The sequence below is a fragment of the Sparus aurata genome, chromosome 1 (assembly GCF_900880675.1).
Source record: "Sparus aurata chromosome 1, fSpaAur1.1, whole genome shotgun sequence".
Lineage (NCBI taxonomy): Eukaryota > Metazoa > Chordata > Actinopteri > Spariformes > Sparidae > Sparus > Sparus aurata.
In genome coordinates, this window is record NC_044187.1 from 11,935,845 (window position 1) to 11,950,038 (window position 14,194).

General features: G+C 41.4%; 1 protein-coding gene across 2 annotated transcripts in view; it reads left to right on the forward strand.

The window, feature by feature from the left end:
• tll1 (tolloid-like 1) overlaps window positions 1-14,194 on the forward strand; it is a 57,112-nt gene that overhangs the window by 14,108 nt on the left and 28,810 nt on the right. For both annotated transcript variants that reach the window (XM_030434958.1, XM_030434969.1), the window contains exons 5-6: window positions 12,906-13,028; window positions 13,229-13,309. In XM_030434958.1, the coding sequence (XP_030290818.1) occupies window positions 12,906-13,028; window positions 13,229-13,309 (204 nt within the window). The remainder of the gene's footprint in view (window positions 1-12,905; window positions 13,029-13,228; window positions 13,310-14,194) is intronic.

The window sequence follows — 14,194 nt, forward strand, 5'->3', positions numbered from 1 at the left end:
TACTTAAGAACAGTGCTTGTTTAAATTGTACTCAGATTTATTTAATCACTGGTTGTTGGATATCTTGACACAAAGAGTTTTTTGTTTTACTTCATATGAATCTGTCTAAATATCGATTTTCAGTCTCCTTGATATAAAATAATCAATATCCCTATCGGCCCTGAAAATGCCGTATCAGTCAACCCCTAATATTGATTCTGGATATTTTAAACGATTTTGCGATCGTTATATTTGTCTTTTAATGAATACCTCCCCCGTGGTGTCATACATCGATATTTTTAGAAGGTCACAGTTAGAGATTGCGTGGTGTCGACCCGACCAGAGAGATGTTCTAAGACCAGCCAGCGTCTCGTTGGACCTCATAGGTTCTTATTTGCTTTCGCCTGTCTGACTGCGTGTTTGTGAAATTGCGTTCACATGTATTTAAATGGCACTTTGCAGCCTTAATGTTGTGATGACACATTGAACTGATAAGGACTCCACCCAGCACGCTGAGTGTCCACATGCTGACCGACACACATTCCTCACATACCAAAAACACAAACCTGACAACCCTGGATACAGCCCAGTGTGTGTGTGTGTGTCTGTGTGTGTCGGTGTGTGTCTTCTCATGTGCATGTTACACTGATCTCTGTGTGGGTGATTTTATGTTGATACTGCAATCCCATGACTCTGTGGTTTTTAGTTATGCTAAGACCCTTACCGTGTGTGTGTGTGTGTGTGTGTGTGTGTGTATTTGGATGGAAGCCCGGCAGGTTACAGGGAGACAGTCAGTCTACATATGTTTGAGTAACTGGGCGACTCTTGTAGGTTAAAATAACTGGGTGAGAAAATGCAGGCAGTGTTTTTATTTGCAAGAAATATCCGTGCACATAAAGGAGGTATTCATGCTGACACGTGTGGATTTCACACATGAGTATCCCGTTTTACAGGAGCACGCTATAGATAATTATTTAGTAAAATCACCCATGCTTGGTTTAGAAAATATTTTCATTTTGTGTTTTATTTGAAGGCGCCGTTTGCTTTTTTCTAGATAGTTACAGTGAAGAGCAATAAATAATGAGTCATACGCTTCAGGAAAGAATGTTGTACTGAAGTTGCAACACTCCAAATCGAGTGTTTGCAGTCTGTCTTCGTGTTAATTCACACAGCCTAGATCAAATCTACATCTGTTTGCATCTGTACATAAACTTCTACATCTTCATGCCCTCTCCAAAGCCCCTTTAACACAGAGATAACGCAACGGAGACCATAACGCTTGCTTTGTTTTTTAACACTCGACGTGTGGCTCATTCCAGGCCTGACCCTGTGGCATCGGTCTGAGTGGTTGGTATTCCGCCTCCTGTTTTCGCTGGGAAAACACAAGGGGAATATTTGGCTGTCTGCTTATCTCCTCCGAGTCCCGCGCTGGTAGACAGGAGAACACACACTTCCAGGCCTTTGTGAAGTGATTTCCCTAAGTGAACACACACATGCACACAGACGCACACACACACACGCAGAGCTCCCTCCATTCACCCGCGCTTATCTCTTCCTGGTTGTCTGCATCCTGCTACTCAGCTGGAGATGACACACACGCGCGCACGCACCCACACACACACAGTCACACGGACGTGCACGAGCTCCCTACGCTCACTCAAGAGTCATTCATGCTTCCTTCCAAATCACTGTTCTCATAAAACGCTCGCAAAAACGGAGCGAAAGCTAAACAAACCAAGACGTCCGAATGAAGCTGTGGGTCATTCCTTCAAGAGTATCATAGGAGGGTGTATAGTACAATACATAAGGTACATTTTCTCTTGGGTGTACATCCCTGAACTCGGATGCTACAGTGCAAGAGATCCATTTGAATTAAAAAGAAAATTTAAAAACGCAGAATAATTGTTTTTATTTTGATCATCGTGCACGAGCTGAGTCTGTCCATCCAGACGAAACAGCAGTGATGCAGCTAAACGGCAGTAATATTTTGAAACGGATAACTCTTTCTTTTTCTGTCAGGTAGATAATAAGTTGATAGTGATAGTGTTGGACTTCACAAACATCACCGTTTCCACGGGGAGCTTGAGCCAGGACCTTCCACTTGAGGGACGATCTCCATCCTGCTGCCTGCATGAAGTGGTTTCATGTTGGCTGAAGCTCATTCTGATGTGCAGATAAAAGCTGGCTGGGTAGAGATACAGTGCTGATGTTATACATGATGTCGCCGTTGTCTTATTTTCGTAGGTGTGTGGATGAAGGCACCTTTTGGCAATTAATTTGTTTCTAGTAGCTCACAGAGACCATTTTTACCTTATCTTCCTCAGTCTGGTTTGCTGTGCTTCCATTGGAGTTGCCTCGACCTTTCATAAAGACTGGGGGCACTCCACCATAAGCATCTGCTCGATTAAAAGCAAAGGAACATTTTAATTACGTGTCAAAGTCACCGTCACGTTGGTTCACTACAAACAGCCTCCGCCGACTGTGAGGACATTAACTGTAGCTGTTGGCTAGCTCGCAATACATGCAACCAACTGTGTGAAGTACGTGCGACTGTGTTTCAGGTCTTCATGATACTAAAGGAGTAATATATCGTTACAGTATTACTGTCACAAATTCTCTGCCACACTACAACACCATTATCAACTCAAAGCGTAAGAAACTACATGTATGATTTAAACTTTTTCTTAGTTGCCGTTGGTTTAAGTCACTGCACGTCCCAACAGAACACTGCAGTCAGATTTACTTTCACTTTTTCAGCCTATATTGTCGACACAAACGTGCCATGGGAATTTCAAAATAGAGGTGTATCTTAAAGATATGGATCGATGTTTTCACTTTGTACAATGGTGGTGGACCACTGATCATTAAATCAATATATCAATGTGGACAATTGATAGTTACATCCCTACGCAATATTAAAACTCCAGACAAAGAGACCTGATCCAAATAGGACTCCAGGACCAAACTTCTTTTGCTGAACGGGTCCACATTAAGAGAGAACACTAACACAGCAGTGCAAATAGTACATTTAACATTTAACTTTCCATGCTTGTCACAGTTTAAACTCTCTTAACTTTTCTCCTGTAATGATTGTGGTGCACTAATGATCAGAGCTGATTACATTTGTAGCTCCTCAAGTATTAGACATACTCTGCTGACACGGAGACTTGAGAGGAATCAAGTCCATCATATTTCTCTGTCAGCAGCAGCCAGCAGAACCATAGAAACCTCAAGTTGATGTTTGTTTGCACGGCTTAAGAACTTACCAGGAACTGCAGTTCTTCCTGTGACTTCCTGTGAAGGAAAACAAAAGTCAGTTGAGATTCTGCCCAAAATGATAAATTGATGTTTTTAAATTGTAATATAGCGTGTGATAACTCTATGTGGACTGTATTTTGTGTCAGTTTTTAGAGGTTTTAACACAAAAATAGAATTAAGGAAACATTCACGAAAACAACCAGTACTTCTGGAGTGAGGTGGCATTTCAGCGATTGCAGCTGTTCGCACAGCTGTTTCGAAATAAGTTTAACAAACACTTTTGTATTTACCGGTGGACCAGGTGTATCTGAAACAGCTGGATGTGTGTCCGCCCGTGCCCGTGTAAGACTGTGTGTGTGCTTTTGAGTTTTTCATTCAGAGAATTTAGCCCACCATGTCGTGACAGTGAGCTGCAGCTACTGTTCACCCCTTCCCCCATTCCTCAGTAGGAAGGAAACTGGAGCAATGTGTGTATGCGTGTGTGTTTGACACTGTGGCTGCGTTGTGTGTGTGTATGTGTGAGCGAGAGGACGAGCGGTCTCACTCATATTATATTAAACAGGATTTTCCCGAGCAGAGTGCTCCTGCCACTGAGCTTCCGAAGTCTTCTTCAGGATTCCCGCCTCAGCACAAACTCTGCGGCCGCGCTGAGAGCCGACTGTTTGTTTTGGAGCATCATTGTTCCGGAGCTGCAGAAGCCATGAGTCAGCACCGCCGTCACTCCACCCACCTGCCACGCATTGCTCAATTATTAAATCTCTGGCTGCTTTTATGTCACCTAGCTTTTCCTGATGGTATTTATAGAAGCAAAAATCATTCGCTTACACCCATTATTGACTGAGGAAACCTTCTCCTTACGGTCAAGCTATTTTTTTCAGCTTTCCCCGGTATTGTGGGAACCCAGCTGTGCTCACAGATGCAGCGTCCCGTGATGTATGACGCACAGCTGAGCACTCTTAGCTAGGCGCCTACGTGGGTTGATATTTTTATGTCCTAACAAATATTGCTGTGTTTAGCGTGCAAATGTGCAAAAATAGTTTGTCACAATACCTGAATTTTAAACTTTGCTACAAGATATTTGGTTCCTCTTGATACCAGAAAGTTTTTTTTATAGTGTCTGCACTTTCAATACTATTGTATTTTTTTAAGCATGTGGTATCAAAAATAGAGTCAAAGTATCAATACTTTTGACAACCTTAGCATATACAGTTATCTACAAAAGTTAATCAAATCCAATCAATATATTCATATAGTCCAAAATCCCAATCACATCAGTGGGCTTTACAATCTGTCCAGTGAAGGTCATCCTCTGTCTTTAGACTCTGAATTCAAATGAGGAAAAACTTGCCTTATTGAGAAAAAAACAAGGAGAAAAAAGATGGAAGAACCCTCAGGGAGGGCCACAGAGGAGGGATCCCTAAGTCAAGGACAACCAGTCTTGCCTTAAGTTATCTTCATGGATATACAGTTGCGGGCCAACAAACAATGGCCAGTTTTAGGCTACTTCAATCAGACATCCTCACATTATTTATACTAATTAATTTGAGCAACATCAGTCCCATTATGTTATACTGCTGGCCATAATATTGCAAATCCTGTTTGGGAGGATTTCCACAGGCACTGTACGCTAAACTTTTAAAGTAATATGTAAGACCTCTGTGTAGACATATTGTCTGTCACACCAAGTGTGCAAGATAGAGTTGTTATGTCAAGTATTTTCTTTATAAAACTTATAAAGAAATGTAATACACATTGATTTAAACAATCATGATACAGCTTTTCCAAACAGGTATCCTCATCTTTTATTATGATGTTTTCATGAACAGAATTAAGTTTACATGGAGAACTTGTTAGAAGTTAACAATTCTCACTGTCTGTCCAAAATTCAGGCTTTTGAGCTCTGATTTTGGTTTCTACTAACTCCTGAGGGAAATGCTATAACGCTATGAGAGCCAAAACAGTAAGGCTGTTGCTTGACAGCTAAAATGTGAGCTCAAACTCACTATAAAGCTCTGTAAAACCATGTGGAGCTGAAGAATGAGAAGATACGTCTCTATAGATTCATCATTACATACAGAATAGATTGTTGCTAATAAAATATTGATTACAGATGATTTGAAATGGCTTGAATATCAGCCAGCTGTGTAAGATGTCATGTCTGAACCTAATCTCCCACTGTCATCTGTCTATAAAACTCATTATTCCTAGCAATTACACTGTTTTTACATCAAACCTCAAAAAAGTGTTTTTCTAATCAGCGCAGTTATGCAGTCGCACATTCAGAACACGACCGTTCACCACACTCACAAAAAAAATCTTTGATTTGATCTTGGTTCATTGCCGGGGCACCCTGACGGTTAAATCGAGCCATGATCGTGTCCCGTCACAATGTCTGGCCAAACCCATGACCTGCTGGAGAGGAATCTCAGTATCACAGTAATGTGATTAAGAGGTTACACCAGCTCTCTCTTTCTCTGTGTGTCATATGATATCATGTTATTTTTGTCTCACACTGAACATTTCTTTGCCTTTTATTCCCTTCAGTTTATGTGGTGGAGTGTTTTCTTTTTTAAAAATGCGCACTCTTTTGAGGTCGCAGATGTTACTTTAACTTTGCCTTAAATATTATAATTATCTACACTTTAAATTCTATATCAGAGTGACAAACACAGGGACTGATTTTGCAAAGCAACCGGTGAACCTTTTGATTCTAAGTCATCTTTTTATTACCTTTACTCTGTAATTTTACTCCAGCTTCAACGTGATATTTGGTGCGCTCTCCACAGCTGGCACTTGTTTTCAGTCTCTTGTCAGATTGTAGAGATTGCACAACAGCACAAACACAGGAGGGATGCCTGGTGATTTATGTTTCAAAAACAAAAAGATGAATAGTTCTCCTTGGGAACTGATGGCTGACTGACAGTACTTCCATGTTATTGGATTTGGTTTTGATCGGTCTGGGCTTGATTTCTCGGTCATTTCAGGTGTCCAGTTGTTTGCCTCACTGCTCCTGCCATCTGTTTTTAGCTGTGTTCATGCATGAAGAAACTTGCCTATCCTTATCTGGAGACACAAACACACGCACACACACACACACGCACATACACTTTACTGGAGGAAAACACAGTGATATGTCAGTGTAGAGGTCTGCAATTGGGTCTTCAGTCTCTGTCAAAGACTGTGTTTAAACCAGGTGTGTGGTAAAAATTGCAGCTTACCTGATCCATCTTATCTCTAATTTTCTTCTTCTTTATTTTCTGAAGTGATCACACACACACACACACACACACACACACACACACAAAAACATGCACGATTATTTCATCATATACCACAGAAGTTGAGAATATCCCGTCCTCTCTCTCGGCCTGTCTCTCTCTGTCTTACACACATTCTTGCTGGAGGGTGGAGGTGTGAACTTTTTGAACTTGGACCGAGCTTCTACATTTTTTCTCTAAAATCACATTTCTGACCGATGACATTATCGTCCTCCTGACAACACCTTACACAACCAAGTGGTCCATTTTTTTTTTTTTTTTTTATCCCATCTTAAAGCAGTAGTCTCAGTTTAAAGTGCTTCTAAAAGGGAAGGCTGTGGTGAGCTCGGTTTGAAAGTGCAGTTGTAACAGATTTGAGTAGAGACGAGTATCATAACACTCATAGAAACATCTGCAGAGGGACACGTTGTATCGATTTACATCTGATACCAACATTCAGTGCAGATGCAGGAAGTAATGAGTGGATCTGACACTCAGGAGAGAGACTTGGAGTTTGCACCCCGTCACAGAACGGCAATCAGTGTTTTTATTTTTTTGCATTTTCCATTGTTGTCCAACCAACAGTCAACGTCCACAGATATGAGTTACTTATGTGTTACTGTGATAAAAGGCTTATAAATACAGTAAATATTCACAATTTAGAAGCTGGAATCAGTACATTTTGAGCACTTTTGCTTTAAAAAACCTCCCAAATAAGATAATTAACTGATTATAAAAAAGAGTTGCCTGTTAATTCTCTTCTTCTCGAATGAACGGCAACAATAACTGACCACACAGAGACTTGTCGCTACAGCCACTTCAAAAATACAAGAGACGAGCGCATGTCAGGCGAACTATACCACAGGAAAACAGTGGTTTACTTGGCGACAGGTTTCTGGCAGTACTGTAACACAGTGTTTGAACTGCAGCACCTGTAGTTGATCCTGAAGGGTTAATGTGGATCAAGCAGCTCGCACAATGATTACTTTTGGAGAAAATCCTCGAACGGGGGCGAGGTAATCCTTTTTTTAATATTACAGCACGTTCACAGTCACAGTTACATACAGTATAATAATATCATACAAGTGAAAGGGTCCATACACCTGCACGTGTTCACACACACACACACACACACACACACACACACACACATCTTAGCCCACCTACAGTGTGACCTTATATTTGCTTAATGAGGAGCTTAGTGAGAGAGTGTGTGTGTGTGTTTTTGTGTTAGATACACCCCAGTGAGTGCAGCATGAGCACATAACTCAGCAGTGAATAATTCTCCACTGTATTGTTCTGTAGTGTGTAAAATGTCAAAGGACCGTGTGAATTTCTTATTGTAACAAATAAAAAGAAGTGCAGAATAGTACAGTACTGATACTAAAATAATGTCTATATCAATATAAGTATCTGTACATTAACTTGTGTTTCTGTTCACTCGCGTGTTTCCATCCGTGTCGAATTCAGTCACAGCGAATCTCGTTAAATCAGTGCATTTCTTTCCGTAAAGGAAAGAGTCACATTTTGGAGAAAAGGTGGAGGGAGAGAAAACCAAAGCATCAGTGTATTTATTGAATTTAACTTGTATTTTGCCCGTATCATAACATAAACATTTCATTGCTACTTACATTACTTTGAGTTAAATGCACAAGAGAAACTAAATACTGAAGAGGCTCTGTGGAACTTACTAAACTAATGCTAGCCACTGTTGCTCTCTGGTAGCGGCAGGCGAAAGAACGAGGCACTCGAGAACGTGTATAAAGTCACATCCTTTGGACTGTGGTGGAAAATTTGACACAGGTACAAAGAAATCCACCGTCGAGCAGCATTCAACAACTTACTTCACGATACAACGATACAAATGTCATCTCAAAAAAGCTAAAAAAACGTAACTGTGACACAAGCTTTTTTTTTTAATGCTATTCATATTATTATTCGCATTTATGAATGCAAATGTTTATCATTTATTTTTATCATATGTTTTTTTCCTTTCCTTTTTGTATTCCTTTTACCAGATATCAATCAAGCACCAAGTAACAGCTAAGTATTCGCGTTCACTGTGTTGTTCGGGCTTAGGTTATGTTTCAGGACACATAGTTGCAGGACGATGAGCTTTAACTTCTTCACATTAGTCCTGTCTGCCTAAAACGTCGGTCGATACAACACAAACTAGCATGTTCACACTCCAAACAGCCATCCTGGTGTGAGGGAAGTCTTCCTCTCAGTTGGTGTTTGGTGCATTACTCTTGTGTGTGTGTGTGTGTGTGTGTCGCTGTGTGCTGATGTGTGTGTGTGTTTGCTGCAGTGCCCCTGCTGAAGGGCGAACAGTAAGGCCCTGGTCAGCATGATGTAGGTCTCCTGGGACTTCCTGGGGTTTTTGGATCAATACTTTTCCTCCTGCATCTCCCTGCCTCACTGTCCTCACCCCTCCTCACCCGCGGGCTTGACTTTGGGCTATTTATGGTATCTCTATGGATTAACAAGACCCCGACAATCAATGGGCCAAACTTACTATCACTGTACTCTCCCTCCTCCTCTTCTCGCTCTGTGTCTCTGCTTGTGTCAGCTCCTTTTCGCTGGGAAACTTTTAGTCCTTGTCGTTCCTCTTGTTGTCCTGAAATATCCGAAACTACAAGGTGTGTAATGTCGCAAACACAGTGTCCCACAAATAGAAACAAAAGCCAGGGGAATATCATCTCTGATGCAGCTGCAGTGCAATACGGTCAGTGTTTATAGGAGAACTAACACAGATAATGACCTTTTACTGGCGAAGTGTGGGTTTGTTTTAGGTGTAAGTGGACTTTTTTTGCACCCAGTTGGTTGTTTCTGTGGCTCGTTGTGACACCACTTTGGGAGAGTTTGCAACAGAGGGGATTGTCAGTAGAAAATGTGTCATCCATAGCGACAATTTTGTACCCGCCTGTTCAGACCACATCTTAGCACAAGTGGTGGTGTAATTGTGATATTTTTGTAGCTTTATATGGCAAAGCTACACGGACATCAACCTCGGAATCAAATAAAACTTGTTTATATATGTCTGCTGTACTTTTCAACCAGAGAATGGGTTTGTTAAACATCTCTTTAAAAGAACAGACACAAGGGGAACACATTTTTATAATGCTACAAAGTTGTTATATCTGCACGTCATTGCTTCATAAATAACTGTTTTCCAGCTACAGATATGTGTCAGAAAGGCTGTAGTGACACTACAAATAATGATATATAATCATATATAAATATATAATGGATAACAAGGACTGACTTATTGTGACTAATGCTTGCCCATTAGTGATCACTGAGTCATAACTGTTTTGTCCTCATCAAACCTCATTTACAGCTGCACCTGTGCCAGCTGTGTGATGGTGTACCTGCTTATGAAACATCGGTCATCTCTAAGAATATCACCTGTGTGTTCTTCCGCTCTGATTTGGACAAAAGCGTCACTGAAGACGCAGTGTAAACTCGAATGGCACTGAGTAGAGCGCATGTTGCGTGGCATCTACAGCATAATGAATTAATCAGCAGCGACTGTCACAATCATTTCATCTTTAAGGTAATTTTTCAAGCAAAAATGCCAAACATTTAAGGTCCCAGCTCCTGAAATATGAACTTTTGATAGTTTTACTTGTCTTAAATCACTTTCAAACACCTGATTCCAATGATTTTATTCATCATCAAGCCATGCCAAAGTCTGATCACGTCCCATTTATTTGAATCAGGTGTTTTGTGACAGGGATATATCTAAAATATTGGAAGACCAGTACTGAAGAACTCTACATGTAAACCTTACATAGTGTTGTTGACATAATAGATGTTTAGATCGTAACATCATCCTCATATCTATCCAACCAACATATCATATACCACCGTCGAGCAGCACACAGTTTTGGTCCGTATCTGATATCATGATTTGTAAACCATCTGTGGTCATTGTGGTTGTGCTCCTCACTTCAACAATAGCACAGAGTCAAGCACAATGGCACCCTGACCCCCCATTTCCTTTAGTGGCAATCCTGATTAGCTAAGTGACAAGCTTCTCCCATGCCATTGTTAATGTATTAGTGTCTCGAATCCCTGTGGAGGGCAGCGACTCCGCTCAGCTAATCATTTAGCGATGGTTATCATTCAGCTGTTCATTGTTAGAGGCTGGGAGATTTACTGTAGATATGTAAGGAGGGGGAGACAGAAACTAAGAAAGTGGGCAAACACGGGATCCAAGATGTGCTTTGCGTGATGCTGAGGGCTGTGTGAGCGACAGCCATGTACGTATGATATCTGCTTCACAGGCGCACCTCGCTGTTTTGCCCAAGACAGGCTTTTCCAAGGCTTTTCTTTTGAAGTTTCTGTCATGAGGCCCATTACGTCGGTTAATGAGGAATACGTAAACATCAAGAAATATTATGCTAGTTGAAATGTGGCAACAGAGTACGACGAGAACGGCGTACTGTCAGAATGTATTTGCTCCATTTCAAAATAAAAACACTGTACATTGTTTCTTTCAACGCGACTTTATAATCAGACTTTTAAAATGGAAACTTAATGGGTTTAACTGGTCTCCACTTGCTGTTTATTTGTACACTGTGTGAACGACGGAAAGAGTAGAATATATCCAGGATAGGTTCACATTCACTGAATAAGTCATTGTTCCCTGTAATCATTCAATTTGATATTGGTCTTCAGCAGTGTGAGTTACTCAGATCAAGTGGATGTCTTCCAAAGTTGCAAATGTTTTCGCACAAAAGTCTTTCTATGTGTTTCCACAGACATCAGTGTCTTGCTGAGCTGCAGGGGAGGGATAAAAACAAATTAAATACCTACTTGAGTCGACTGAGAGGCTGCAAAAAATGTATTTTTGCGTCATATTAGAAGGGATCTCTCGATGGCCGGTAAAGACGAGGAACGGAAAGAAACTTTTACTGTTTCAATGAACTGTCATGGGCGGATGACACATCCTGTAGTGGTTGTGGACAGAAAAAACACCATATTCTTTTGCTGGATCATCGTATGGAAAGAGGGAGGAAAGGAGGATGTGAGGATGGGAGGCTGAAGTGGTCAGAGTAAGCAGAGAGTGAAGAAGGGGGGAAGCGTGGAGGGGACAGTGGTGGGAGTGTCACTTGCCAAAAGGCTTAAACATGGCCTGATATCAGACCACTGTAAGACCACCGGGGGCGGCTGGTTGTCTGTGCCTGTGTGTGTGTGTGTGTGTGTGTGTGTGTGTGTGTGTGTGTGTGTACGTCAGACAAAGACCCAGAGAGAAGGAACCGGAGGGGGGGACACAAAGCTGCTCTCAGCTCTGTGGGCGCTAAAATTAAACATAAGTTTATAGTGATTTCTGAGAAGTATCGGGTTTATTTGTTGGAGCTAAACTACAAATGTTGCTACAAGTCAGAGAATCAACAACCAGAGGATTGAATTTATGTGATGACTTCAGCTCTGCTGATAAAGAAAACACCTGAGCTACTTCCTGTACGTGATTTGTGCTACGATTGTTCTACCTTGTTGCTCGATGTGAAAGTACACATTGTATTCACTTAATCAGAGCTCTGCACAGGAGGTCTTAACGGGTCAAACAGTTTGTACTTGAACCAAACTTAAGTGCGAATAAATCCGAGCCTTCACAGGCTCGAAAAGTAAAAATAACAGGACATCATTCCATACAAGACGTGATCCGATTTACTGGATCCGATTTTCTTCGCTGGCATTAATTCCAACCTGTTGAAGAAAAGTGGTCAATGAATGCAAAGTACTTGTTTCCAACACCTTTCTAAGTCCTCGAAGAGTTGTTGTTGTTGTTGTTGTTGTGTCCTTCTCTGACTCAGCTAATGCATTTAGCTTACAGTCACAATGAATATTTTTTCTTCCGAAAGGGTGTAAATGACATCTTTTCAAATCAATTTAGTACTTCTTAGCTTTGGGAAAAGGTGGCCGAAGAAGCTCAAACTCATTGAAGCTCCAGAAGTGTTTTGTGGTTTTGGGTGAACTTTAGCTTTAATGAGGGAATCAGTTACTGTACTTACATTTATTGATGGTGGTTTCCACGCAGTTACACTCACATTTCTACCAATAATCTGCCATAGAACAACTACAGTCTGATTTGTTGGCTCTGGAGCTCCACTGGATCATTTGGGGCTTAAAGGCCTTGTTTAAACACACCTCAGCCGTAGTAATGAGGGAGGAGCAAGTGCAGCGCTTTCCCAGTGCACAGTGCATCGCTCTTGAGTGAACAGAAACAGCAGAATACTCTTCTTGGTTCCCATTGGAGCCATTAACAACTGACCTTTGAGATAACACAGACACGAGAACTTACAGAGAGTGCACATATAAAGACTCTGTTCATCAACATTCAGTAATGTGAGTATAACTGTTGTCATATATGATCATAACAGTTGTCTATCTTCTAACTTCCAGCTGCATTCTGGGGCGACATCGCTCTCGACGAGGAGGACCTGCGCATGTTCCAGATTGACAGGACGATAGACCTCACGCAGCACACACACATGCACACACACTCCCGGCAGGGGCACACATCTGGTAAGTGGACTGGACATCTCACTCTCACTCAGTAATCATCGTGTATTGCTCTCCCTCATGTTTCCTCCGAAAACTCCATCCATCCATTGGCTGCAGAGTAAAGCGGCTGCAATAGGAAGGAAGTAGAAGGGGCCACCTGAGGATATCAGCATTTATTGTGCATTGTTTGTGTTTGATTCTTGGCTCTTGTGTGTTGTCAGGTGGTCTGGAGGAACATGAAATTTCAAAGAAGAGAGGATCTTTATATCTACTGCTGGAGAGAATACGTAGGTTCGGCTTAGGTAAGGACTCTAAACTTTACTATACACGCTAATCTCTGTTGCCAAAGACACAGTTTGAATGTTTTATCCAATAAATCATCAGTCCTATATGCTTCAACTTCCTGCCGAGATGCCATCCTAGATCTTCTGGGAAGCAACCCGTTGAGATGTTAATTGTAATCGTTGACAATCTCAAACAAGTTTCTACAAGTTTGATTTCAATATCATGATGAATTAAGCACAAGACGAGAGTTGTTCTGTTGTCAAACTGAGACAGAATTTGTGTGCCGAAAATGTCACCCATAAAATGTAGCTAACGCGCTTGTTGCCAAGGCTGTCAGAACCTATTTGGTGATCTAACCATGATATCGGAATTGTCGTCTGTGGGTCGTGGCAAGAAATCCTTTTGTGTCATCGTAAAACTTGCTAATGACGACAGACAAACACCGGCATTTGCAAAAACATTTGGCGAAAATAAACCTCCCAGACAGCCAGCCATTCTCCACAAGAATCCTGTGTAGAGCACAACAGCATGCAGAACACAAGAGCCTTGTTTTCTGACAAGAATATGTGAATATGACCCAAACCATGCAAACCACTTGTCCTTCATTTCTTCAAGCTTCATTACATGGAGAATGTCCATGTCCTCAGCCAAGGAGGTTATGTTTTCACCCGTGTCCGTGAAGTCGGTTGGTTGATTACGGAAAAACTGACTTCCTTGAAACCTCGATGCAGGATGGGTTTCATCCAAGAATAGATCTCAATAACTTAATAACCGGATCCACGTAAAGAGACAGATCCAAGAATTTCCTCTCACTTTCTTGATTATTGGGAGATAGGGCTTTTTCCAACATGAGGGAAAACTTAATGATTCTTTGTGAAAAGCCAGTTGTTACGTTAAAAACT